General features: G+C 39.2%; 1 protein-coding gene across 1 annotated transcript in view; it reads right to left on the reverse strand.

The window, feature by feature from the left end:
- Nucleotides 1-27686, reverse strand: part of TNIK (TRAF2 and NCK interacting kinase) — a 407404-nt gene that overhangs the window by 40464 nt on the left and 339254 nt on the right. Inside the window, 6 exon segments of the mRNA XM_068546242.1 lie at nucleotides 4595-4618; nucleotides 5496-5593; nucleotides 7634-7797; nucleotides 14497-14603; nucleotides 17042-17281; nucleotides 25705-25869. Coding sequence (XP_068402343.1) covers nucleotides 4595-4618; nucleotides 5496-5593; nucleotides 7634-7797; nucleotides 14497-14603; nucleotides 17042-17281; nucleotides 25705-25869 — 798 coding nt within the window.

Below are 27686 nucleotides of genomic sequence, written 5' to 3' on the forward strand. Positions count from 1 at the left end.
ACAGCATGCAAATGGAGAGAAAGCAATTTGACATCAGTCTTACCATTTCTCCCTATATTAGTGACCCATGTGGGAATCAGAGCATTCAGTGAGAGACAGGGGATTAGGGAGAAAGAAACTCATTTGAAGATACTAAATCCCCCAGTTTTCTTATGGCCATATTCTCTCTTTATTTCAATCCAGAAATGTATTTGTCCAATTCACCTGATGTAAGGTTAGAGCAATATAGGTGATCTAAATGACATCTGATAATCTATCCTGATAGGTTAGAAGACAAGTTGTGATAAATGTGTGTAACTAAATTATAAATATAATTTTATTTTGAGAAGACAACAGATCATCCTGTTTCTTTACTGTTGCCTATATGTGAGGCATTAATGTATTGGTTAAGACTAAGGTCAGAAAATGCTTCAGGTTTTTTATTTGGTCTAGAAATTTAGAAAGTTCAAGGTGTTAAGTGAAGGATTGGTTTCTTTCTAATTTCATAAAAATCAAAGGGACAGCAATGACAACTTTTACATTTGTTCTGTAGTCATTTGAATTGAAGCCCTTGGAAAAGGGAAGCTTTTGAAAATTCAAATTGTGCATTTTCCACCCAAACATGCTTGCTGGGCTTTTACACACATGCACACACACATGGCCTCAATCTCAGTGGATATATTTATCCCATCCATGAAAATGAAAATAAAATTGTATTAAAAAGACTCAAACTGTTTAAATATAATGTACACCATTAATGAAGAGGAAAATTACCACACAGAATTTTATGCAAATTTATTTCCGGTTTCTTTGGTGATGGGCCAAAATAAGAAAAGCTAATGCTCAGATTTCAGCTTTTTACTTCTTATTTCCTCTTGACAATTGCCAATGTTTATCTTTATCAAATTGACAAGAAAGTGAAGGGTATGCTACACTTGAGCACATTGGGAAAATACAGTTTAGATATTTGTTAAAGCAATTAATGAAAAAGGACATTATAATTCTCCAAACCAATAAAATAATTTAAAAATTAGATAAATTTATTTTGTATTTTTCCTTCTCTATGTTAGGACCATGTTATGTCTCATCAAAGAATACAACTAGCATTTAAAATGTTACTTGTCATTAAAAAAACATTATAACTTAAAGAGAGAATATGGTTAAGAGAGTTTATTTCTAATGTCAGTAGTTCTGAGTAAAATATAATAATATTAACTATGATTTATTTAAATTAATAATACATTTTCCCCATGGGTTGGTTTTCCTTATCGCTGACATTTCAAAGCAAGACAAAGAAGATTTAAAAAAATCAAAACTATTTAGAAATATTTAGTTAGTCCAAAGCCCATTGATTTAAAGTAACTGTCACTTGTTAAAATCACCTGAATTTCTCCAAACACTGTATTTAGGAACACTTTTAAAGCTCTGAGCTGCTTTATAATTTCACTTTTAATTAGAGGTTTTTTTTTTTTTTTTGGTTTCTGTGTTATTAAAAAGCTATCTTTCCTGAAACTTTAGAAATAATTGCAAATTCCTTTTAAGTTTAATTGGTAGCAGCTTGGCAGGTGAGACATATATGAAAATCCCAAGGTACCAATAATGAGTAACTCAAAACTAATACCCCAGCCAAAGAAAATTAATCTTCCATTGCCCATAGTCTGTGTGTTTAGCTGAAGTTTTGTTCCTTATCCATCCACCCTGGAAAAACTTACAATAGCAAAGTTATAGGAAATAGACATGATCTAAAATCGACACCATTGCGTTCAGATCCATTTTCATATGCTTTATTTTCTGACAATACCAATCTTCTCCATATAATGAGCTTTTGTGCTAATTTATTGCTTGACTGTCTCAAGCTTGCAGCTAAAAAGTATTAAAAAGAGAAAAAAAGTGCTATTTACAATAAAAATATCTGAGAATGTATAACTGGAAAAGAAATACGGCAAAATGTTAAGCTTTTTGACTACTGAGTAAAGATAGTTAAGGGGCTCTCACCCAAAGGTTTCTTTCATGTAACACTTTTTAGAATCAACTTGATATAATTTTTCTTTCAAAAAGGCTTATTTAATCTGACAATTATGCATACTCTGCTTTAAAAGCTGCTCTTTTGGGTATCTTTTTAAAAACAATATAGTTTATGCAAATTTTAGTTCAATTTTTTAAACTATTAAAATAATCGTTAAAAATTTTAAAGTTGTTTTTTTCTTTACATATTAAAATAATTCATTTCCTTTTTAGGAAATCTAAAGATATGACTTGGGGAAGTCACTTGACTTTGATATCTTCAACTGAGGGAAAAAAACTTTGTTCCAGTTCTGTCCAGCCTATGGATGTGCTCTGGAATTTGTCAGATTTCTACATACAATAGAAAAGTGGTGGTAAAGCCAGTGTTTGCTTATGTATCTAATCTTCATGACATCTATTTAATTGTGCTAAAGTAAAAAGAATATTTATTTTGGAGGGTTGTATTAAATAATCACAGACGACGCTGCACAATCTCATATTCCATAGGAAGGAACGCCAAATGCACGGACACTCCCCCAGACTGACTTTTATGGAACTCAAATCATTAAAGTAGCAAAAATAAGCAATATGTTTTTGGAATTTTAAGACTGTTCATTTCAAACTCGGGTTATCTAAATGGCATATCAGTCACGGGAGATGGAAGCCATCTTAAAACCTAGGAAGGGAGATGGGAGAGAGATTTAGCTCAAGGTTTTTTGACTGTGGCACTACTGACATTTGGGGTGGATAAGTCTCTATCGTAGGTTGTTTTCCTGTGCATTGTAGATTGTTTAGCAGCAACTCTCCGCTCTATATACAAGATGCCAGTAGCACCGCTTCCCACCTCCAAGTTGTGACAACCAAACTGACTCCAGACTTTGCCAAATGTCTCCTAAGGGAAGGGGAGTTGGGGCGGGGGGATACTCATTCCTGGTTGAGGACCACCGGGTTAGGTAGAACCAAGGAATCCTGTGTTTTTAGTGGCCTGGATCAGTGATACTCAAGGGGTAGGGTTAGAAGAATCACCTGGAGGGCTTTTTCCAGTCATCCACGGCTCTAGAGATTTTGGTGTACAGCTTTCACCCCCTCAATTATTTCTACCTCTCTTGCCTACCTCTCATCTCTGTCCAATGTGCTAGAGTATCCTGAAATAAATAAAGCAATTTTTAAAAGCCTAAAGTATCCTGGGTTAACCAGATGAAATCCATGGGAGCCCCTTCTCTCATGACAGCCACCTCCAAGCTAACTTCTGGACTCATAAGAGGAAACCCTGAGTTGTGCACACACGCGACCATTTTATTGGCAGCCTGAGCACCAGGACTGTTTGGGAGAAAACTGATAACATTTGTGATAATCCCTGTCCTTCTCACTCTCGTGAGGAGAAGGGGCAAGGCTGTAGCACAGAGCAATTAAAAACATTTCCCTTTTTTCTTTCTGTAATGCCATCCACACACTGTAAACATGAAGAATCTTTTTTTTTTTTATATAAGCAATAATTCTTTAACTATGATAATGACTTTCTAAATCACTCTGAATGGTGAGGCGGTCATAATTCTGAAAAAGTGATGCTTTTTGGTAAAGATCAGACACATAGAAACATGCTTCTCCCACCAGAATAGCTCCACGCCTCAGACCCTGGCTTTACATAGCACTTCACACTTCAGAGAATGCTCTCGCACTCGTGATCTTGAGTGAACCTAAACAATCTTGTGAGCGAGGAAAGGCAGGCGTTTTTATCCCCATTTTACAGATGAGGAAACTGGCCCAGAGAGTTCGTGAGACTGGCCCCTCCAGTTATATATTGGGGCAGCCAGAATTTGAATGCAGCTTGTTCACTCCCAAAGCCAGTGCTTTTTCCATATCATTTCACAAAAACGGTGCTCAGCCTTAAAGCCATAATGCTAGCCTTCAGATTCCATGCAGTTAGGACTCTTTGCAGAAGGTCTCTCTCTTCCAAAACAACTCCACTATGCTGTATTCATGCAGGTCTGACAAAGAGCAGTGAGGCAGTCATCCTTCTTAGCAAGCTACTTAAGATTGGCAAAGCCATATATTTTTCTAATGGAAAAATGTCACCACAGATAAGGAAATAAAGTTACTTAACTCGCCAGGATTCATTAACTAAAGTTGACGTTGCCGCTGATGCTGTAGTTAATGTCCCACAAATTAATCTAACAATACCTGGTAACTCCTTGTTCACAAATCACACACTATAAATTTGGACAATCCTAGAATGATGTCTCTTTTCTTTGTTAGTAAAACTGCCATCCCCTAGCAAGGCTGGCGAGTGCAGGTTAAAAGCTCAGGCTTTGCTACTGGAAGATACTAGAATGAGAAACTGTGCCAATAACAAAGCACCGATGCTTATATTTAGCTAGACTGGAACATTGGAAAAGTGACATTTTGGCTAGAAGGAAGGTCTCTGGAGCTATACACAGTGTCTGAGGGGCTCAGGCTGGCTTCTGTGAAAGGGCTCTCCTCCCAGCAGATCACTCCAAAGGCATGAACTTTAATCTGTGATCCAATTGGCCACCTTTCTGAATATCAGCCTCAGGAAGTCAGTTTATATTTACATCTTGTGAAAGCATGACCAAGCAAAGGTAATACTAACCTCGTCTATAGCTTTCTTATAGCTCTGAGATAAGAGGAAACCAATCCAGAAGAATCCACGGGAGGGGGAAAAGCCGGAAGAAAGGCAGCAGGTTAGACACAAAATGGAAATTGTTAGTACACAACTGATAAATGCAAAAGGGCAAGAAGAACCTCAACCCAGAATGGTGTGAATGCCCTTCATTGTTACCCTCACTGTACTTCCTTACTTTAAAATGTAAAAAAATAAAGTAAACGAAAACATCTTCACATCCATTTCACAGAAAAGATTCTTGGAAAATTTAAATAAAATAAGTGGATAGTAACTCATTCCAAGTTAATTTCCAACTTTCAAATTTCAGCCTCCATGCTCTTATTTCTTTCTTTAAGGCTATTTGGGGTCTGACGTGTTACAGCAATGAAGCTATAGATTTCAGGTTGTCAGCCCCCTATCAGACCATGCTTATCAAGTTTTGGTCTAGAAAATACAGTCCTAGAGCGGCAGAAATGCAGCAGAAAAATTGTAATATTAATTCATGTGGAAAATAATATAGGAAAAGGCCAGAATATACAAGAGAAATCCATAGAAAGTGCCCAAATATTCTTAATTGTTACTTTCAACATCTTTTTGCTAAAGCTGCTGAGTAGAAATTATGGAATAATGTGAGTTATTTCTCTTCCTGTTTTATTCTGTAACATAGTGCTAAAGATCAGCAAAATAACCAAAGGCAGATAAGCCATCCAAGATCTGTTCATTTCTTTCCTAATCAGGTATGACTTCCTTCCAGATGCTTCTAGCATCCGTTCTTATTAATCGCAACATTTTTTGTTTCATAGTCATGAGTGCATCCCCAACTACTATATCCTGCGGGTTCTCTGGGAAATTAAAAGAGTTCAAAACGGTTTGAGAGAAAAGCACTCACAGCCGGTCGACTAGGTCGGGTAATTTCCCTGGATTCTTCAGGTTTCACCTTGGAAGGCTCATGGGGGAGCACAGGTGATCCTTCCGACTTACTGTTGACTAGAGGAAAAAACAGAGGGCCGAGAAAGATAAAGACCGTCAGAAGGTGCTGGCTCAAGTTCTGGAGTTCTGTGGTGAGTCAGCCTTGGAAATGACTCAGCGGACACCTCATTCACTTAAGCAAATCCTCAAGCACATCCGTCAAAAAACAGTCAATGTTCAGGCAAACAAAGTCAGCCATACACATTTAGTCTTATAACCTGGAGGTCACTGGTAATAATAAGAAAAACTAGCCAGCACCGCCACTTACTGAGCACTAACTTTGTGTCAGGCTTAGTGCTAAACGCTTTCTAGGTCAATTGTCTCATTGAATCCTTGCTCCAACCCAATGACGTGGCACTGTTTTCCCATATGACAGTTGAACACAGACTTAGAGAGATGACACAACTAGCCTAAGGTTACACTGAAGTTATGTGCAGACCTGGGATTCTGTCTGATTTCTCAAAGTCCTATTCTCAATTATTATACTAAACTAGCCACTGAGTTAGTATTCTATGTTTGATTTCTTCTTTTACCACTTACCCATCAGGGTAAGTTTTTCTGACGAAATGTTGTAGAAAAATATAGAAACCTGTTTTATTTGGAGGAACGATTTTTAAATGGGGGGGAGGAAAGGGGAGTTGTCTAGGGTGAGGGCAGGAAGGAGAGTGTTGGTGATAAAGGGGAAGGGCCCTAGAATAGAGGTTATAGAGCAAGGGCTGGGGGAGGGCTGCCTGACAGCTACAAGTGAAGAGCATCCCTCTGATTTATGAGCTTATAGGTAGAGAAGAAGCAATCTAAGGTGGGAGAGATTCCTTTGTTTGGTTTCAAAGTGGTCTTTCCTGGGTAGGGATACACCAGGGATATGAGTGCTTTTAACCCAGAAAAACTAAAGGCCAAAGGAAAGAAGATAAGAATTAAACCTGAACCAGATCAGAGAATTAAAATGGTCTACCTAAGTTTGGTTTTCTTTAGCATTTGCTCTAACCAAGCAAATTAAGTTGCATATGAATAGAAAAAAGGTAAGGGAATGGCAGTTTTCCAAAGTAAGTAACTTTACATCTGGATCAAGGCAACAAAAGTGTACATAGCTCTGGATGGTGCCACTGATGTCAGAAGATTGCACATGGGGCAGCCGCAGGCCAGTCCCTATCCCAATTCATAGACACAAGCATTGCACGTCTGACATCGACCTTTCCAAAACGGACGTACAGTGAGTTTACTCAAAGAAATATTCGGAGGTAAAGTATGATTGTGTCTAATGAAGAGGCTAAGAGAGAATAAAGAACTGGTGGTTTTCATTAGGCAGAGTAATTTATAAGTGTTTTCCAAATTGCACTTAAAAAAAATACCGGTCTTTATTACTTGGAGGCAAAATTATCTTCTGAAGAAGATTATGCAGAAAGAGTACATTTTGATGAGCTATAAACAATAGGTTATCATGTATAATTAGCTGGACACATTAATGTTTTTCACAAGCTTCCTCATTAATGAAAACTAAGCAATGAAGAATGACTTGAATTAAATGGTCAGAGAGGCTAATTTTTACCTCTCTAATAGGAAAACCCAGAAGAGTCAAGTATACTTTTTAAGTCATAGGTTTTATATCTTCTCTCAAGTGTATATTTATTCTACATTAGCCTTTATTAACTTTCCCTTTGAAAAATACCTTGTATTCTGAACACAGTTGACACAAGGGGAAGAGGATACTTGGGGGGGGGTCCATGAAACTCTAACCAATCAATCAAATGGAAATGGAAATTCAGATGACTGATGACTACATTTTCAAATAAGACCAATATTCTGTGATCTCCCTGGAGGACACCGGTATCTGCAATTAGAAAGGATTTAGTCCACACTGATGTCACACATATAACTGGGGATGGTGGTCCACTCCCCTAAGGAGACTGAGGCTGAGAGCAGTTAAGCGGCTCTTCAGCAACACACAGTGGTGGCCATGCCAGGACCAGAAGTCACAGAAGTCAGGAAGTAATCTGATTCCCTGTGCATGGCTCTCCTCCTCAGGGAATGCTGTCCTGGAAAGGTAGGGGAAAGCGTTACCTCGAACCCTGGTCCGTTCGCTGGATCCTGCTTGTGACCCAGGTTGAGAGCCTCCTTGGGAGCTGGGCTGGGAGCTAGGGGTGCTGGAGCTGGAGGAACTGCCACTGCTGGTCCTCTGCAAGGGGCTCTCCACGACGGGCTCAGTTCTCCGGAGGTCAGGGTTGCTGCATGGACAGCAGAGCACAGAGATTACACTCTCAAGACCTTGGCTCTGGTAGACACAAGCATAGTCCAGTCCCATTCCCAGTACAAAGGGGTAAAGAGAGTACTTATATGGCCTTGCATTACAGGGGTCAATGGTAATGATAGTCATGCTATCCTCTGTGGAGCTCCTGGCCAGATTCTGCATCTGGACGGGAAGAACTCATGACCTAACTCTTGGGTCATCACACCGAACGTATTAGCTCTGAAATGGTGAATCTTCAAAGGAGGCTTTCTTTTAAACCCCTTTTCCTATTCTCATTGTAAAACACTTGAAAATATTACAAGGTAAAAATAAGGAAGCAATGTATGCAACCTCTGAATCGAGACATTCAACTATATTTTACTGGATGGAATATTATCTTCTAGTCTTTCTTCTTTTGTATGTATGGAAGCACACTGCATATTCAATTTTGCATCTTGCTTTTTTCCCCTTTAGACTGCATTGTGAGCAGCTTCTTATGCTTCCAAAAACAATAATAGCTGCCTAGTATTCCATTATATAGATAAATTAGTTCAACCATTCTTCTATTGTTAGGTGCTTCCAATACATTGCTATTATACATAAAAGTGAAATAACCATCTAGATGCATACAAATATTCACAATCACATCTCTCCTAGAACTGGAATTCTTGGGTGGAAGGGCATGAACTTAGGTATGTATGTGCACATATATATGTATGTGAATGTATAAACATACTGCCAGTTTTCACTGAATTGTATGAGATGACCCATCTCACTGAATTCCTACCAGGCTTTATTATGAACAGCTAACTAATTTGTAAAAAATTGTATTTTGTTGTTTTAGTGCAGTTTTTAAAAACTAAGTGAAGTAAGTCAGAAAGAGAAAAACAAATACCATATGCTAACACATATATATGGAATCTAAAAAAAAAAAAAAAAAAAAAAGGTTCTGAAGAACCTAGGGGCAGGACAGGAATAAAGACGCAGATGTAGAGAATGGACTTGAGGACACAGGGAGGGGGAAGGGGAAGCTGGGACGAAGTGAGAGAGTGGCATGGACATATATACACTACCAAGTGTAAAATAGATAGCTAGTGGGAAGCAGCTGCATAGCACAGGGAGATCAACTCGGTCCTTTGTGACCACCTAGAGGGGTGGGATAGGGAGGGTGGGAGGGAGACGCGAGAGGGAGGAGATACGGGGATATATGTATACATATAGCTGATTCACTTTGTTATACAGCAGAAACTAACACACCATTGTAAAGCAATTATACTCCAATAAAGATGTTATTAAAAAAATGTAATTCTATGCTTTCCTTTTGCTCTGCCCATTTCAGGAGTATCAAGTGGGTAACAGGTACTCTGCACTGTGTTGGGTGTCAGATGCTTCATGTATAAATGTGAAAATAATACGGTCCCTCCCCTTGAGACACTTGCAGTTTGGTCTGTTAAAATCTGGCCACAAAATGGCATCATTAAAGCAGCAACAAAAGCAAATAATTTCTTTCTGAAAACACAAGAGTCTTGCTTTGCAGTAACGTATTTGGCGAAAATATTTGGTCGAGTTGCAAAAATTCTTAAATATTGGGTTATTAGAAGACATGCTGGTGGTCCTGGAAAACATGTGAAAATAAAACATGTCCTCATAATTTATTAATTTTGATCATACAAATGTAGAATTTATGACAATATTCACCTCTTAAATTTTTTATGGTAAAGGGGTTGCTAAGTCAACCTAACAGTAAAACTGACTGCAGAAGTGAGTGTTGGTAAACTTAAGGAAAACTTAAAAAATTCTTGATATTTTTATGGCACTCCTTTGAGTAGTAATTATTTTTGTGAAAACTGCTAGCATTTAATTGATTGAAATAGATTTGGATCCATAATGGAAATACCCTCCCTCCTGTTTGGAGAATACCTAAAATGATAAATGTGTGATACTTCTGCAATATGCCACCTTTCAAATTTTTCATTTTGTTTTTCAAAAAGAAACAATCCTATCTCCTTTCATTCCCAAATAATGAATTCTTCCCCATTGCCCTCTTTCATTAAACAGTAGTGGTCAAGAATTATTTATGTATAATTAATAAATTCTAAAAATATTTTTTCTAAAAATTATATTACGGGTCAAGGGTGATGGGCATACTAAGGTTTCTTGGTGGTCGCTCTCATTTTGTGGAGATGTAATGTAGTGTTCTTTGTATGAAAAAAAAAATCTATGAAGAGGATACAGTTCAGTGAGTTCTGAGTATTTTCCCTGGCAGCTGTGGTGTGGTAGCAGGATCCAGCTCTTTGCTCGAATACAGCACTCCTTTGATCATTTAACCAAAACCTTTCTATTAAATACCTGCTTTGTGAGACCAGTGGACCTGTTTGAGGGATGGAGGAGAGTACAGGTCACAGGGCAGAGGGTCAAGGTACAACATAATCCTAGAGATGAGACAGGTGCAGTGGAGACAACAGCCAGCAAGGCAAAACTCCATATGTTGTGCGAGCATCTGCAAATGGTGTTGGAGTTTAGGAAACAAGGCATGCAGCCTGGAGCGGTCAACAGTGGTGTCAGGAAGGAGACAGGACTTGATTAGGCTTCAGAGGGGTGGGGGAAGAGTGTGAGCAGACATCGACTGGGGTTTTCCTGGGGCTTGTTGATGTAAAGAGGACGCCACCCTGACTGGGTACCAAGTCTGCGTTAGGAAACCCTGGGAGAGTGTGTCATCAGAAGAAATGGGCGGCTTATGCAGCAATGGCCTTGACGTCTGGCAGAGAACATGGGTTTCCCAGGGCCGACTTATGAATGACTGGTCAGGACGGAGGCAGGCTGACCAGATAGGAGGCTGCTGCCATGTTAGATGATAAGGCCCAGGCCAGGGTTGTCCTGGCATAAAAGAGTGGCCTGGGCATCAGCAGAACCAGCCGGGATGAACCTGCATCTCTGACTGGGGCTCAAGGGCCTCTTTCAGTGTGAAGTTAATTGGATCCCATGGGCATTAAGTCCCCGACCTGGGCCTTGTTAGTACAAGTCCCCTCCAGCTGGAGCTAACCAGTGTGGGTGCTGATCTTAACAGGGTGCTATTTTTGCTGCTGGAGTCTGAAAGAAGTGTTTAGTTTCTATGTAACCACACATAGAAAGAGGGGAACCTTTAAAATGCTTTTCTACCTTATTTGCTTTTTTGGTAAAATATGAGTGTTTTGAGAAAATGTCACACTGTTCATATTTTTCTCTTCCTTATTATGTTGTAATTTAGTCTGGCCTAGGGGCCAAGGGTGCTGAGATAAATGCTCTTAGAGGGGATCAATTTCAGAAGAATTCCATGAAATAACAGATTTCCCTTGTTCATATATGAACTGAGCCTACTCAGATCCAAATGTGTAAAAACGTGAAAACATTCATATAGATTTCTTTAAATGCTAACTTTTAGCTCAGACATTTGCCATCCTGCAGGGAATGCTGTTTGGTCTATAAAACACACAGTAAAGTGAAAATTATTCCATTTACTTGAGTCATATAAAAAAGTCAAAACAGAAAATTAGAACTACAAAGTGATTTCTTGGCCTAAATACTAGGGCCAAGTCTATAATTAACGGGCTGCCCACCAAAATTCATTTTACTTTGTTCTTTGATGACATAGCAAATGAGAACAAACAAGCCATAAGAAGACAGGTTTGGGATGGGATGGAGAATTATTTTTTGAAATTAAGCATTTAGTCATTGGGTTTTGACTGGGTGTTACTGGATTAATTTAAATCTTTTCATACTCTGTACTTGTTTAATCAAATTTTAACGTGCTTTAAAAGAACACATGAATCAAAGTTAAATGTTAAAGTGCATGGAAGGTTTTAAAACAGAAATTTAAAAAATGAACAAATCAAATCATGATTTAAACTCAACTGTTCACCTTAACATTTAAGGCAGTATAAGGCATTTGGGAGTCTATACAGTATTGCAAAGGACAAAATATTTAAAAGCAACCCTTTTTTTTATGGATTTACGGATGGGCAGTTGTCTGACAAATGGTACAAAAATAACTATGAGGACTTTATTAGAACCAATAGAAAACAAGACAGTCTCTAAGTTCAGTAACAGCCTCCCTCCCACTCCGCTCCCACCGCCCGTGAATCACGTCTCCCATTGTCTGTGCCCCTGTGTATTTCCTTTACACACTGACTCTGGGCTTGGCCATGTGACTTGTGGTTGCCAATGGGACATCAGTAAAGATGATAGAAGCAAAGGCTTCGAAAGTGCTTGTGTATTGGGGCTTTCCCTCTTGGGATGTTGTCCTGAAATCACCAAACAGTCAAGAAGCCCAGGATGAAAGACCACGTGAAGGTACAGCTGACCTATCAGCTCAGTGCAGCTGCATAAGCGAGCCCAGGTGAGACCAGCGGAACAACTTTGCAGCCAACCCACAGAATCGTGAGCAATAATAAATCGTTACTATCTCAGGCCACTATGTCTTGGCATGCTATATTATGCAACAAAGGTGAACTAAAGCCATCTCTAGCACAGTAAGTATACCAAATCCCAAAACGTTTTAAAATGCAATCGAGTCTAGAGTTGCAAAGTCTGATTCACATCTTAAATGCTGGTCACTTAGAGATACGTGACAGCAAGGGACAGGCTTGCTGGGCAGATTGTTCCACAAGGCAGAGATAGGGATTCTCCATCCTCCCCCTCCCCTGCGATGCCTCTGACTTTCATTGCAGGTAAGTAATTATTACCTCTTAGCTCACTTCCTCTCTACCTTCTCTGTAAGCAGAAAAACATTAGCTGTCTTCACAAGGTCTGCATTCTTTGTGAAAAGTACAATGTTTAAGAGGTTCCAAGGGAAAAGCACGTTTTGCAAACCACTGACCATCAAAGACCAGTTATCTTAGGGCCTTAATGTCATTAAAATAACATTTCAGAGGGAACAAAGAGTTGCTTTTTATTTGGCTATAGAATGACAGTTCTCTTTCTTTTTGGTTGAGAGAGGGAAAAAGATTTAAAGTTGAAATGATGCTTGATCTATAGCAACTAAAATTCTAAACAACTGATCTAATGAACATAGTCTTGAAGGCAGGGTTCAAATGAGCAAGAAGCACTGATAATTGGGGGCTTATCACCGCTCGAAGAGGGGGACTGTTAAAGTTCAGGCCGGCAATCCAGGCTGACATTCCTTTGGCTCCCTGGTCACAGTCTGCTCCAGGCTTCCTCGAGAGCTGCTCACAGCACCAGCTCAGCGTGAACCTGACGAGTCACTGGACAAAAATTGCTCATTGGCAACTCCACTCAGATGAGCTAGCTTCTTTGCCCTCAAGGGATGAATGTTTTTAGTGCAGTTCCATCTTATTTATGGACTGACCCCTTCCTAAGGCTTTTCATGGGAAGAGGAAAATGAAAGCTTTATGATCAAAAGCATTCCATATTTTAGGAACTGTACAAATAGTCATAACCTTCATTTTCAGTCTCTCCTTCTCTTTTTTTTTTTAAAACGGCAACCTATTTTATTTATTTATTTATTTATTTATTTATGGCTGTGTTGGGTCTTCGTTTCTGTGCGAAGGCTTTCTCTAGTTGTGGCAAGCGGGGGCCACTCTTCATCGCGGTGCGCGGGCCTCTCACTGTCGCGGCCTCTCTTGTTGCGGAGCACAGGCTCCAGACGCTCAGGCTCAGTAGTTGTGGCTCACGGGCCCAGTTGCTCCGTGGCACGTGGGATCTTCCCAGACCAGGACTCGAACCCGTGTCCCCTGCATTGGCAGGCAGACTCTCAACCACTGCGCCACCAGGGAAGCCCCTCTCCTTCTCTTTGACTAGCAAGAGTCCTCTTATGAACACAATGAAGATGGATAAAACAGCCTGCCCAAGTTCCTTTTTATAGTCTCAGCAGAGGCCATTTGCTATTTCAGTTGATCCTAAAAAGGAGTGTACTCTTCATGAAAAATCTGAGGGAAGCTTGATGAACTATAGCAGCAAACAGCATCTGTTACCACATAAAATCTGCTCAGATACTGTAAGGATATTGTTTATTTTCCAGCTTCTTCTCTTGAGACCTCGACACCAACCAGTAGATGGATGCAACTTCCTGACTGTAGGAATACACAGGGTTGGTAGACAATTCTAGGAGAGCACAGAGCAACAGTGGGAACATCACGGTATTTCAGTGACGTTCCTTAATGCCAGAGGTGATCTCCTCATGAGAACTAGTTCTTCTGTAATTTGCCAGACTAGGGAAGTTCTGCAGCTGGTGGCTACAGCATTTCTTTGGCAATTACTTTGTACTGTCTCAATAGCTCCCACAGCACATTTCTTGACCTGATGCTAAAATCATCTCAGATCAGGCCATTTTGTTTGGCTGGCTTCATGAAACGGTCTCTGAAGTAACGGTCAGGGGCGCTGCACCCAGACTTCTATGTGTAGTCTTCCTCCCACATTTACAAAACTGCCAAGTAAGGTAAACCTGGTTGGATTCTGGGCTGATTCATTCGTTGACTCTGTGACTCATTGACTCGTTCATTCATGAGCCCTCACTGTACACTGATTTCTGTGAAAGGCTACTGAAGAAATAAAAGACATGTGTCTGGTCCACCAAAGTCTGGGTGGCCAGCCAACATGCCTCTGAAGTGAAAAAAGAACAAAGACATTTTTTTAGGAAAGCAACAATGACAATGGTAGGTGGGGACTTCTCCCTTCAACTTACCCATCTTCCTTCCCTTACCTTGCTCTGATGGGTTGAGATCCTAGTCTGGGTCCCAGAGCACTACCATTTCCAGGAGAATTCTTTCTCGCTAATGCTGGGGATATAGAAGTTGTTCTTTGAGGCACCTGAAAGAAAACCAGAATTCAGAAATATTTTCCATAAAATAGCTTCCGCAGGGTTCTGCCTGAAAAGCAGCCTACTCCTTTCCTAAGATCTGCCAGGAGATACAGAACTATCAGAAACAGGAAAGAAACATCTTGCATTTCTCAAAGAAATATTTAACTCCCTAAACAAAATCAAACGAAAGGCAATGAGGCACATTTCAGCCACCATTAGGGAGTACAAAGTGCTCAATTTGAAAAACAAATTTAGAAACAGACCAAGTGAATTATTTTGATTCATTGGGCTAAAATAATTGATTTCCTTCGTTTGCACAAGAGTGGTGGATATCAGAAATTTCTCTGGGGTATCATTAACTCAGCTGATCATTGGAAATTGCATCTGATGAGACATCCGGATAAACCGAGTTCCACTTTTAACTCACAATACAACTGATAAACAGGTAAGGAAATTATGAAATCTGGTGAGAAATTAGGGTATCAGGCTAGAACTTAGGACATAAGCCACATGTTAGTGAGCTCAGAAAAACTACTGCAATAGATCCTGAATGGTTCCACTTCCTAATCAACTTGCAATTTCTAATTAAAAACAAACCGCCAACTCTGAACTTTGGAAGGTCAATTTGCAAACGTAATACAAAACAGGACTAATACTGAAAATACTGGAAGGTCTTCAAAAAACTATGTGAATACCAGTCAGACTGTGAGGTACAGTAGGAAAACGTATCATTAGCTTATCTGTCAAGGGCCTAAGGTAGAATTCAAGTATGCCTCATGTTATGAAACATTTTCTAATGAAATCGAATACTGGTAAGTGCACCAAAGGAGTCCAACATGAGAGGAGAGTAGAGGAAAAACTTACTTTATGAAAAGTGACTAGGAAATGAAAATGTACATCTCCTGTGACAGCTGGTTGGGCTAAACATTCATCAGCTGCTTCAACTTTTATTTATTTTTGGAGGCCCTTTTAAAGTAGATTTATGTTTTGTACTAGGTATTTTAAAATTATGCTTTGTTTTAATATTATGTTTAGTATATTAAATGATATTTAACACTAATACGGATCTTATTGGTTATTATAATACATTTTAAGATAAAGACCTAGAAAGATGAGTCAGTGAAGTGAAGCAGAATAACCAAATCAGTGTTCCCACCTGCTCAAATTAAATATTACTATCACTATTTTTCCTTTTGCACTTGGTCAACTGAAATAGTGGTAGAGAGAGAGAGTCTAATGAATTATTAAAACCTAAAATCTTTGTATTGATCTCAATTTTTTCTCCCAGAGTTATAAGTGTGTGCCTGCGTGTTTTTAGAGAGTGGACCAATAACGTCAAATGTTTCCCTAGCTCTCCTGTCTGCTCCTCTGCCCATCCTATTTTCCAGATTGAACTTTGCTCCATAAATAACCTTTTCTGATGGCATCTCTGCTTCCACAAGATGAGAACAACAACAAAAGAGCCATTATCAGCTAATTTCATTTTCAAAATAATGGAAATCCTGGTATAATATCCTTCTGAGAGGAAGATGAGGAAAAATATTTGAAAATCATTGGGTAAAAAGGTCTTATTTTTTTCTGGAATCAACAATGGCATTGATTTCCAGAAATTGTGGGACATTCCATTTGTCATAGCTCTTATGCTGAGTCCAGGAGAAAGGGGAATCCTGAACTGGGAAGAATCTGATGCAAAAATTTCTACAGTATTTTGATATTTCCAGGTTGTCTGTAGTGAGATGCATGGCCACGTTTTAGGACAATTTTTGGAATGTACAACAACTTGGTATAGGCAAAAACAAAACAAATGAAACCAAACCAGTGGAATGGCTGGTCATTTCACCCTAGAGTTTAATCCTCAGTAATCAATTAAGGCTGGAATTAAATTATAACCTGGCCTAGAAGGAGCTTTCCTTAAGTGGAGCCAACTAAAATATTCTAAAAGCATTACTATCTTCTGGACATTTGAAACCTGTTTTCACTTTGGGTTATTAAAAATAGGAATAAAAAAATTCTTTACTTTTTAATCTGGAAATTTTAAATTTGTCTAGACATAGATTAAGTCATCGATGAAAATATCCATATTATTCTATTTCTTAAGATGGATAGTTAAAAGAACAGTTTGGAATGCTTGGGGTTGCGAGTTCTAATCCTGGATACAGGATATATGCTTCCAAGTCATTCAGTCTACCTGAGCTTCCATTTCTTTGGGGAAAATGGAGATCAGAAATGATAAACAACAATCCAAGTCTTAGCTTGGGAATGAGGAGGAACCAAAACAAACGTGAGAAGGGACGGTGCTTTGGTGCCAGGTTCTTCAATACTATGAATGGTCTGGAACAGGGGTAATAACAATGATAACAGTAATAGTAATAGTAATAATAATAATAATAATAACAAACAATGATGACGATGATAGTGATGTCGATAAAAAACCCAGTAATATTACCTTTGGTGGAATGTCTTCTTCCTGTCGTAACCAAGAGCTTCGGTCAAACTTCTCGATGCGAGTGGGGAGAGGCGGGTTTTCAGAGGTGGGATCCGAGTTCTGGCGCGGCATCTCCACACGGTGAGAGCTCACGTTCAGGGCCTCCTGAAACCCAGAGAGGCCCTTCGTGGGCTGCTCGTGCACCGACTGGGAGGCGGTCAAGGCAGGTCCCTGGGATTTCACAGCTACCAGATGTGGGATCTAAGCATCAAACCAACATCACAGCAGTGTTATTAGAAGAAAAAGCAGATCAGCTAGGACCTCGCTCAGGGGAAGGGAAAATAAAATTTTAGGGAGAAAGAACCAGAGTACACAGAGCCCATCACAGTTCTCTGCAGCATGCTTTTCAAAGCCCTCTTGAATTTCCCATTTAGAGCTGGAGGGCTGCACCAGGGTTCCTGGCAAAGAGTTAAATGATTGACTTGGGACTGCTAAGAAGTCAGTGAAATAAGTGTCATGATAATGATTTTTAGTGAACATTTATTGAGCAGCAATACAATATATTTACAAGCACTTCTCTTCTAATGCTACAAACTTCCTCCTTTCAACCTCCTAACTTTGAATTCAGAGAGTGCTCTGTGAAACAAGAATTGCTCTGAACATCTTACTTCTTGTGAACTCACTAAATCCACCATGAGATGGACACAATTATTTTCCTCATTTTACTCATGAGAATGTAAGGATTAGAGAGGGTAAGTAACAACCTAGATTTCACAGTTAATATGTGCCAGAGCCTGGATTGTAACCCACACATACGCTTAATTGTAGTTCCGGTATTGTAACCCCACAGCCTAACTGCTACACTATCCTGCTTTCTGGTGAACTGGCTCTTACCAGCTAGGATATTATATATCTCTCGACACCAGGGCGTTTCTTTTAGAGTTGTGGAAGTCTCACAATTTGGCATGTGTTGATGTTGTTCATGCAGGGAAGAAATGTAGTCTTTAGGCAGAAGTGTGGCTTTTTAAGACAAATCATGAACATCTAGAGTTCAGAGTACCCTTTACCATTAGCACTGTTCACACTACACTGTTTGTGCTCATGTGAGCCTGAGTCCCCCTCCATCACATAGGTAAGCTCCTCAGAGACAAGAGCCATGTCTGACCTCCTATCTCAGAGTCTAGCACTGTGCCTGGCATGTGAAGGTGCTCAGTCAATCTTGGCTGGGAAAACATCTAGAGTGCTTTCTAAATTAAACCGTTAATTCCACAAACATTAATCTAGTATCTGCTTTGTACAAGGGACCTACCAGACCCTCTTTGGATTGAAATCTCAGTGCCCAGACTGCTGGGGAGCATTTCTACAGCCCTCCTCCACCAGCCTGGCTCCGTTCCTCTTGCCCTTGAGGTCTTATCCCTGGAGCAGCCCTGTCCCAGCCTCTTCAGACCATCCTGGGTCTGAAACCTGCAATGTTATTCATTATGGTTCAGAGGAAATTCTCAAAGTCCAGTTCAGTGGAATGTTATGCTTCAACCAGAATAGAACTGTAACCAATCAAATTTATATTAAGGGTAAATATCATTCAATATATTAAGTATTAATATGAAAACAAAGCCTATCTTACAAATATGTAGTACATGCACCCCAGTGTTCACAGCAGCACTGTTTACAACAGCCACGACATGGAAGCAACCTAAATGTCCATCGACAGAGGAATGGATAAAGAAGATGTGGTACATATATACAATGGAATATTACTCAGCCATAAAAAAGAATGAAATATTGCCATTTGCAGCAACATAGATGGACCCAGAGATTATCATACAAAGTGAAGTAAGTCAGAAAGAAAAAGACAAATACAATAAGGTATCACTTATATGTGGAATCTAAAATATGACAAAAATGAACTTATCTATGAAACAGACTCACAGACATTGAGAACAGACTTGTGGTTGCAAAGGCGGAGGGGGTTGGGGAAGGAACGGATTGGGAGTTTGAGATTAACAGATGCGAACTATCATGTATAGAATGGATAAACAACAAGGTCCTACTGTATAGCACAGGGAACTATATTCAGTATCCTGTGATAAACCATAATGGAAAAGAATATGAAAAGAATGTAATATATTTATGTTTAACTGAATCACTTTGCTGTAAAACAGAAACTAACACAACATTGTAAATCAACTATACTTCAATAAAATAACTTCTTAAAAATGTAGTACAAAACACAAACCTACTTTAAAAGAGCATCCAAAATAAAAACAATAATTGAAGCTCCTGAAGAATGTTTAATCCAATTAGCTGTCACAGGATATCTACATTTTCATTTCCTAGTCACTTCAATAGAGTTTCATAAGTTTTCCCTCTACTTCCCCCTTTTACAGGGCAAAAGTACCCTAAAAGGTCAAAGTTAGGGGCTTTTTAAAGAGGAAGTTTGTGTGTTAAAAGAGAAGTTTCTATAAAAATGTACCCCATGGACAAGCCTCTTAGATAGCCTCATCCACCAGAGGGTAGACAGCAGAAGCAAGAAGAACTACATTCTTGCAGCCTGTGGAACAAAAACCACATTCACAGAAAGACAGACAAGATGAAAAGGCAGAGGGCTATGTACCAGATGAAGGAACAAGATAAAACCCCAGAAAAACAACTAAATGAAGTGCAGATAGGCAACCTTCCAGAAAAAGAATTCAGAATAATGATAGTGAAGATAATCCAGGACCTCATCCTGGAAAAAGAATGGAGGCGAAGATCAAGAAGATGCAAGAAATGTTTAACAAAGATCTAGAAGAATTAAAGAACAAACAGAGATGACCAATACAATAACTGAAATGAAAAATACACTAGAAGGAATCAATAGCAGAATAACTGAGGCAGAAGAATGGATAAGTGACCTGGAAGACAGAATGGTGGAATTCACTGCTGCGGAACAGAATAAAGAAAAAAGAATGAAAAGAAATGAAGACAGCCTAAGAGACCGCTGGGACAACATTAAACGCAACAACATTCACATTATAGGGGTCCCAGAAGGACGCGAGCAAATATTTGAAGAGACTATAGTTGAAAATTTCCCTAACATGGGAAAGGAAATAGCCACCCAAGTCCAGGAAGTGCAGAGAGTCCCATACAGGATAAACCCAAGGAGAAACACACCGAGACACATAGTAATCAAATTGGCAAAAATTAAAGACAAAGAAAATTATTGAAAGCAGCAAGGGAAAAATGAAAAATAACATACAAGGGAACTCCCATAAAGTTAACAGCTGATTTCTCAGCAGAAACTCTACAAGCCAGAAGGGAGTGGCATGACATATTTAAAGTGATGAAAGGGAAGAACCTACAACCAAGATTACTCTACCTGGCAAGGATCTCATTCAGATTCGATGGAGAAATCAAAAGCTTTAGAGACAAGCAAAAGCTAAGAGAATTCAGCACCACCAAACCAGCTCTACAACAAATGCTAAAGGAACTTCTCTAAGTGGGAAACACAAGAGAAGAAAAGGACCTATAAAGACAAACCCAAAACAATTAAGAATATGGTAATAGGAACATACACATCGATAATTACCTTAAACATGAATGGATTAAATGTTCCAACCAAAAGACACAGGCTCGCTGAATGGATACAAAAACAAGACCCATATATATGCTGTCTGCAAGAGACCCACTTCAGACCTAGGGACACATACAGACTGAAGGTGAGGGGATGGAAAAAGATATTAAATGCAAATGGAAATTAAAAGAAAGCTGGAGTAGCAATACTCATAGCAGATAAAATAGACTTTAAAATAAAGAATGTTACAAGAGACAAAGAAGGACACTACATAATGATCAAGGGATCAATCCAAGAAGAAGATATAGCAATTATAAATATATATGCACCCAACATAGGAGCACCTCAATACATAAGGCAACTGCTAACAGCCATAAAAGAGGAAATCGACAGTAACACAATCATAGTGGGGGATTTTAACACCTCACTTACACCAATGGACAGATCATCCAAACAGAAAATTGATAAGGAAACACAAGCTTTAAATGACACAATAGACCAGATAGGTTTAATTGATATTTATAGGACATTCCATCCAAAAACAGCAGATTACACTTTCTTCTCTAGTGCGCATGGAACATTCTCCAGGATAGATCACATCTTGGGTCACAAATCAAGCCTCAGTAAACTTAAGAAAATTGAAATCATATCAAGCATCTTTTCTGACCACAATGCTATGAGATTAGAAATCAATTATAGGGAAAAAAACCGTAAAAAACACAAACACATGGAGGCTAAGCAATATGTTACTAAATAACCAAAAGATCACTGAAGAAATCAAAGAGGAAATCAAAAAACACCTAGAGACAAAGGACAATGAAAACACGACAATCCAAAACCTATGGGATGCAGCAAAAGTAGTTCTAAGAGGGAAGTTTATAGCAATGCAAGCCTACCTCAAGAAACAAGAAAAATCTCAAATAAACAATCTAACCTTACACCTAAAGGAACTAGAGAAAGAAGAACAAACAAAACCCAAAGTTAGCAGAAGGAAAGAAATCATAAAGATCAGAGGAGAAATAAATGAAATAGAAACAAAGAAAACAATAGCAAAGATCAATAAAACTAAAAGCTGGTTCTTTGAGAAGATAAACAAAATTGATAAACCATTAGCCAGACTCATCAAGAAAAAGAAGGAGAGGACTCAAATCAATAAAATTAGAAATGAAAAAGGAGAAGTTACAACAGACACCGCAGAAATACAAAGCATCCTAAGAGACTACTACAAGCATCTCTATGCCAATAAAATGGACAACCTGGAAGAAATGGACAAATTCTTAGAAAGGTATAACCTTCCAAGACTGAACCAGGAAGAAATAGAAAATATGAACAGACCAATCACAAGTAATGAAATTGAAACTGTGATTAAAACTCCTCCAACAAATAAAAGTGCAGGACCAGATGGCTTCACAGGTGAATTCTATCAAACATTTAGAGAAGAGATAACACCCATCCTTCTCAAACTCTTCCAAAAAATTGCAGAGGAAGGAACGCTCCCAAACTCATTCTATGAGGCCACCATCACCCTGATACCAAAACCAGACAAAGATACTACAAAAAAAGAAAATTACAGACCAATATCACTGATGAATATAGATGCAAAAATCCTCAACAAAATACTAGCAAACAGAATCCAACAGCACATTAAAAGAATCATACACTACGATCAAGTGGGATTTATCCCAGGGATGCAAGGATTCTTCAATATATGCAAATCGATCAATGTGATACACCATATTAACAAATTGAAGAAGAAAAACCATGTGATCATCTCAATAGATGCAGAAAAAGCTTTTGAGAAAATTCAACACCGATTTCTGATAAAAACTCTCCAGAAAGTGGGCATAGAGGGAACCTACCTCAACATAATAAAAGCCATATATGACAAACCCAGAGCAAACATCATTCTCAATGGTGAAAAACTGAAAGCATTTCCTCTAAGATCAGGAATAAGACAAGGATGTCCACTCTCACCAATATTATTCAACATAGTTTTGGAAGTCCTAGTCACGGCAGTCAGAGAAGAAAAAGAAATAAAAGGAATATAAACTGGAAAAGAGGAAGTAAAACTGTCACTGTTTGCAGATGACATGATACTATACATAGAGAATCGTAAAGATGCCACCAGAAAACTACTAGAGCTAATCAATGAATTTGGTAAAGTTGCAGGATACAAAATTAATGCACAGAAATCTCTTACATTCCTATACACTAATGATGAAAAATCTGAAAGAGAAATTAAGGAAACACTCCTATTTTCCACTGCAACAAAAAGAATAAAATACCTAGGAATAAACCTACCTAGGGAGACAAAAGACCTGTATGCAGAAAACTATAAGACACTGATGAAAGAAATTAAAGATGATACCAACAGATGGAGAGATATACCATGTTCTTGGATTGGAAGAATCAATATTGTGAAAATGACTATACTACCCAAAGCAATCTACAGGTTCAATGCAATCCCTATCAAATTACCAATGGCATTTTTTACAGAACTAGAACAAAAAATCTTAAAATTTGTATGGAGACACAAAAGACCCCGAATAGCCAAAGCAGTCTTGAGGGAAAAAAACAGAGCTGGAGGAATCACACTCCCTGACTTCAGACTATACTACAAAGCTACAGTAATCAAGACAATATGGTACTGGCACAATAGCAGAAATACAGATCAATGGAACAGGATAGAAAGCCCAGAGATAAACCCAAGCACCTATGATCAAGTAATCTAAGACAAAGGAGGCAAGGATATACAATGGAGAAAAGACAGTCTCTTCAATAAGTGGTGCTGGGAAAACTGGACAGCTACATGTAAAAGAATGAAATTAGAACACTCCCTAACACCATACACAAAAATAAACTCAAAATGGATTAGAGACCTAAATGTAAGACCGGACACTATAAGATTCTTAGAGGCAAACGTAGGAAGAACACACTTTGACATAAATCACAGCAAGACCTTTTTTGATCCACCTCCTAGAGTAATGGAAATAAAAACAAAAATAAACAAATGGGACCTAATGAAACTTCAAAGCTTTTGCAAAGCAAAGGAAACTACAAACAAGACGAAAAGACAACCCTCAGAATGGGAGAAAATATTTGCAAACGAATCAATGGACAAAGGATTAATCTCCAAAATATATAAACAGCTTATGCAGCTCAATATTAAAAAAACAAACAACCCAATCCAAAAATGGGCAGAAGACCTAAATAGACATTTCTCCAAAGAAGACATACAGATGGCCAAGAAGCACATGAAAAGCTGCTCACCATCACTAATTATTAGAGAAATGAAAATCAAAACTACAATGAGGTATCACCTCACACCTGTTAGAATGGGCATCATCAGAAAATCTACAAACAACAAATGCTGGAGAGGGTGTGGAGCAAAGGGAACCCTCTTGCACTGTTGGTGGGAATGTAAATTGATACAGCCACTATGGAGAACAGTATGGAGGTTCCTTAAAAAACTAAAAATAGAATTACCATATGACCCAGCAATCCCACTACTGGGCATATACCCAGAGAAAACCATAATTCAAAAAGACACATGCACCCCAATGTTCATTGCAGCACTGTTTTCAATAGCCAGGTCATGGAAGCAACCTAGATGCCCATTGACAGACAAATGGATAAAGAAGATGTGGTACATATATACAATGGAATATTACTCAGCCACAAAAAGGAACGAAATTGGGTCATTTGGAGAGAGGTGGATGGATCTAGAGACTGTCATACAGAGTGAAGTAAGTCGGAAAGAGAAAAACAAATATCGTATATTAATGCATATATGTGGAACTTAGAAAAATGGTACAGATGAACTGATTGCAGGGCAGAAATTGAGACACAGATGTAGAGAAAAACGTATGGACACCAAGGGGGGAAAGCGGGGGGGTGGGGATGGTGGTGGTGGGATGAATTGGGAGATTGGGATTAACCTGTATACACTAATATGTATAAAATGGATAACTAATAAGAACCTGCTGTAAAAAAAAAATTAAATTTAATTTTAAAAAACCTTGAAATTTGCAGCAGTTATGGTTGCAAACTGAGTCTGCTTATAACCATGGTTTATAATTGTCATGATTTCTATTAAAAAAAAAAAATGTACCCCATGGAAGGTTAGGCCTGGACTCATTATATACAAATAAAAAAACAAGTGCCAAGCTGGCTGGTACTGAAAAATCTTGGACCTCATATACTAAAGGCAAACTTGAAAACCAAGACTCCTTGATTGTATCTACTCTTAAACTCCAGTTCAAATAGCATTACATATTTCAAAGGTGACCTCAGAATATTCTGTGGAAGTGTTAACACCGGTGGATACCTGGAGGAAGTTTAAGACATTTGGGTGAAAACATCTATATTACCTTTATTTTTCATGAAATTTCATACTTCATTTCAATTCCTATTTCATTTTTGGTATATATAAAATCCTCTAAAACTTCCAGAAACTTCTTCCTTATCTAAAAGTGGAGATATCTTCTTTTCTTTTCCAAATAGCTTAAAACAATGGTTCTCAAACTTCAAAGTGCATCACAATCGCTTGGAGGCTATTAAACCACAGACTGCCGGGCCCCAACCCTAGAGCTGCTGACCAATAGGTCTGAGGTGGGACTCAGAATCTGCGTTTCTACCAAGTTTCTGGGTGATGTTATGCTGCTGGCCCAGTGACCACACTTTGAAAACCACTGGCTTAGAAGACACAATTTTACTTAACCTAGTCCATTTGATTTTTCCAGTTTCAGGCTCATGCGAAAATCCCAAGGAACAAAAGATAATATAATAGTTTATACGTATGAAAGGTCTACACAAATTTTAGTTTTGGTAATTACAACTAAAAGGATGCTCGTTCTGACCTGGCAGGAACTCCTCCGGGTCTCCAGAGAGGCCAAATGACCAAGAAGTGACTTTGTGGTTGGCTTAAAGTTAAGGATGGTGCTTTTTTCTTTCTAACTCCTTCTGCTGCCCTTCACATTCAGTGGGGTCTCCTACCTTACTAGAGATTTGATATTGAAAGCTATGACTTGGCTGGACCCATGCCTGAATCCGTGTTACAATTCCCTGGGCTTTTATTCGACTTTACTGTATACCTGTTGAAAAAAGCCAGCGGAATGAAGGAAGGATGTACCTGGGGATCTACTGGTCTGAGCATGGGGGGTGTCCGAGCAGGCTGAACCCCACTGATGCTGAAGGACTCCGACCGTGGGGGCAGGTTGGGGTCTGATATCCTGTTGGCAACCTTGTGAGGCATGGCAGGTGAACTCTGCCGGTTGAGCCTTGACCGTTCTTCTACCTAGAAGCCAAAAAAATGAGGAAAGAAAGAAAGAAAGAAAGAAAAAAGAGTGCCTCAATGGATGGAAGCTGATTTACTTCCCAGTTAGGATTTTCTGTTGTCACCTGCACAGCCATTTTGCACCCCTCTGATCAAATCACTTTAGAAGGCTGAAGCTCTCTCTATCTGCTCTGCATCAGAAATTTGCAAAAAGCTCTTTCTGTCAGAGTAACTACTAGCATGAAAAACTCACAGAACGCTTAAGCCATCATCCTTCCATCACCCATTATCTCGTGCTATTCCGTTGGCTGGGAATTCGGGATCTGCTTAAGAGTTTATCGTGCGTTAGTTGGAACACCGTCCTGCTAATCGGTCACAAAGCCAGGGGTCAGTGAGGGAGAGAGGTAACTACGGCGGGCATTACGACTGCTTGGGGAAAATAGAAAACGGCTTTGAGCTGACTCACGGGACAGGGCAGGGAAGGACACAGGAGGGCTGGCAAGAGGATCAGCTGAGCGCCATTGATTTCTTCACGTGCCCTACTCATAGGCAAGTGGGCCTCTCAGGCAGCTCACTCCATGAGCATGGCCTGTCTTAAACTGACTTCCCGCATCATTTTCTTTTTCTCTCTTTTTCTCCCTTTCTTTTCAGGGGTCTCTCCCGGCTCCCTAGAATACACTGTCCCAGCGCCTTCTTTCCATTCCAGCCTGGGCTCCACTACCTCCCTCTACCCTCCTCCTGCCTGTTTCTCCACACATGGCATTCATTCTTGCTACTCCGCCTCTCCTCTCCCTCCTCCAACCCTCTCTCCTTTCTGGACACTTCATTTCCTTGTCATTCCCTTTCTGCAGAGTCTCTCTCAGCCCAGAGGGGATAACTGATCAGAAGTGCTTTACAGGGAAGGCTCTCTTTACAGGTAAAAGTTACCTTTGGTAACTTATTTGCTGCAGACAGACTGTGGCAGAGGACAAATTAAAGGAAATTTTAGATAAACAAAATGTACACTGCAAGACATGATTTAAAATCTTCGACAGCTTTAAGAGGTCTAGCACGTTTCTTCCAGGTCCACCTTGTCCTGCCCTTTATTTCTTTAGGGTCAATTTGACAGTTGTAATTTCCAAATTCACAGGGGCAATGCACCCCACCCTGATGACCCGTAACTCTCTTCTGCCGACTCACTATCTTTGTGTTGCAAGAGCCTGTCATGGAACCCACATGCAGGTCCTCAAGACATATTTGTATGTCACAGCCAAGAGCTTTTTTATTCATTTTACTTCCTGATTTGAAAGGAAAATTCAAAAGAGCTATTCTTTCCCATCCTCCCTACCTTATTTTGAATCTTCCTAGAGGCAGACTCAGTCTCATACACAAAATAAGTCTGTTTTTAAGACTCAAAAAACAAAAAAACAAAAAACTCTCAAATCAACTACAAACATGTTAACATGTTAAGATGTGCCATAGTGTAGAAAACCACCCTCTTGCCTCTACTTAGTGGTAATTTGAACACCTCTTCCCTGACCGTGGCTGTGCAGGGTACGTACAATTGGCATCTACTTGACTTTGGTTTTGAAATTCCACGTCCCAGAGGCTTACCACATGCCAAATAAGATTAGCTGCAAAAAGCCAGGAATATAAAGCAGAACATGTATACTTTGTGTATGTGTATGTGTGCAAAGTATTACATCAGCAATAATGGGCTATTATTGCATTGAGCAAAAGGAAATAACAAAGCCTGACTTGAGATAAGACCACAAAGAAGAGAAAGTCCTGCAAAGACAACCACAGATAAACTGAGACCAAGGCATGCAATGTATTGATTTTCCAAATACTAGACTCTT

Source organism: Eschrichtius robustus, chromosome 6 (assembly GCF_028021215.1).
Source record: "Eschrichtius robustus isolate mEscRob2 chromosome 6, mEscRob2.pri, whole genome shotgun sequence".
Taxonomy (NCBI): domain Eukaryota; kingdom Metazoa; phylum Chordata; class Mammalia; order Artiodactyla; family Eschrichtiidae; genus Eschrichtius; species Eschrichtius robustus.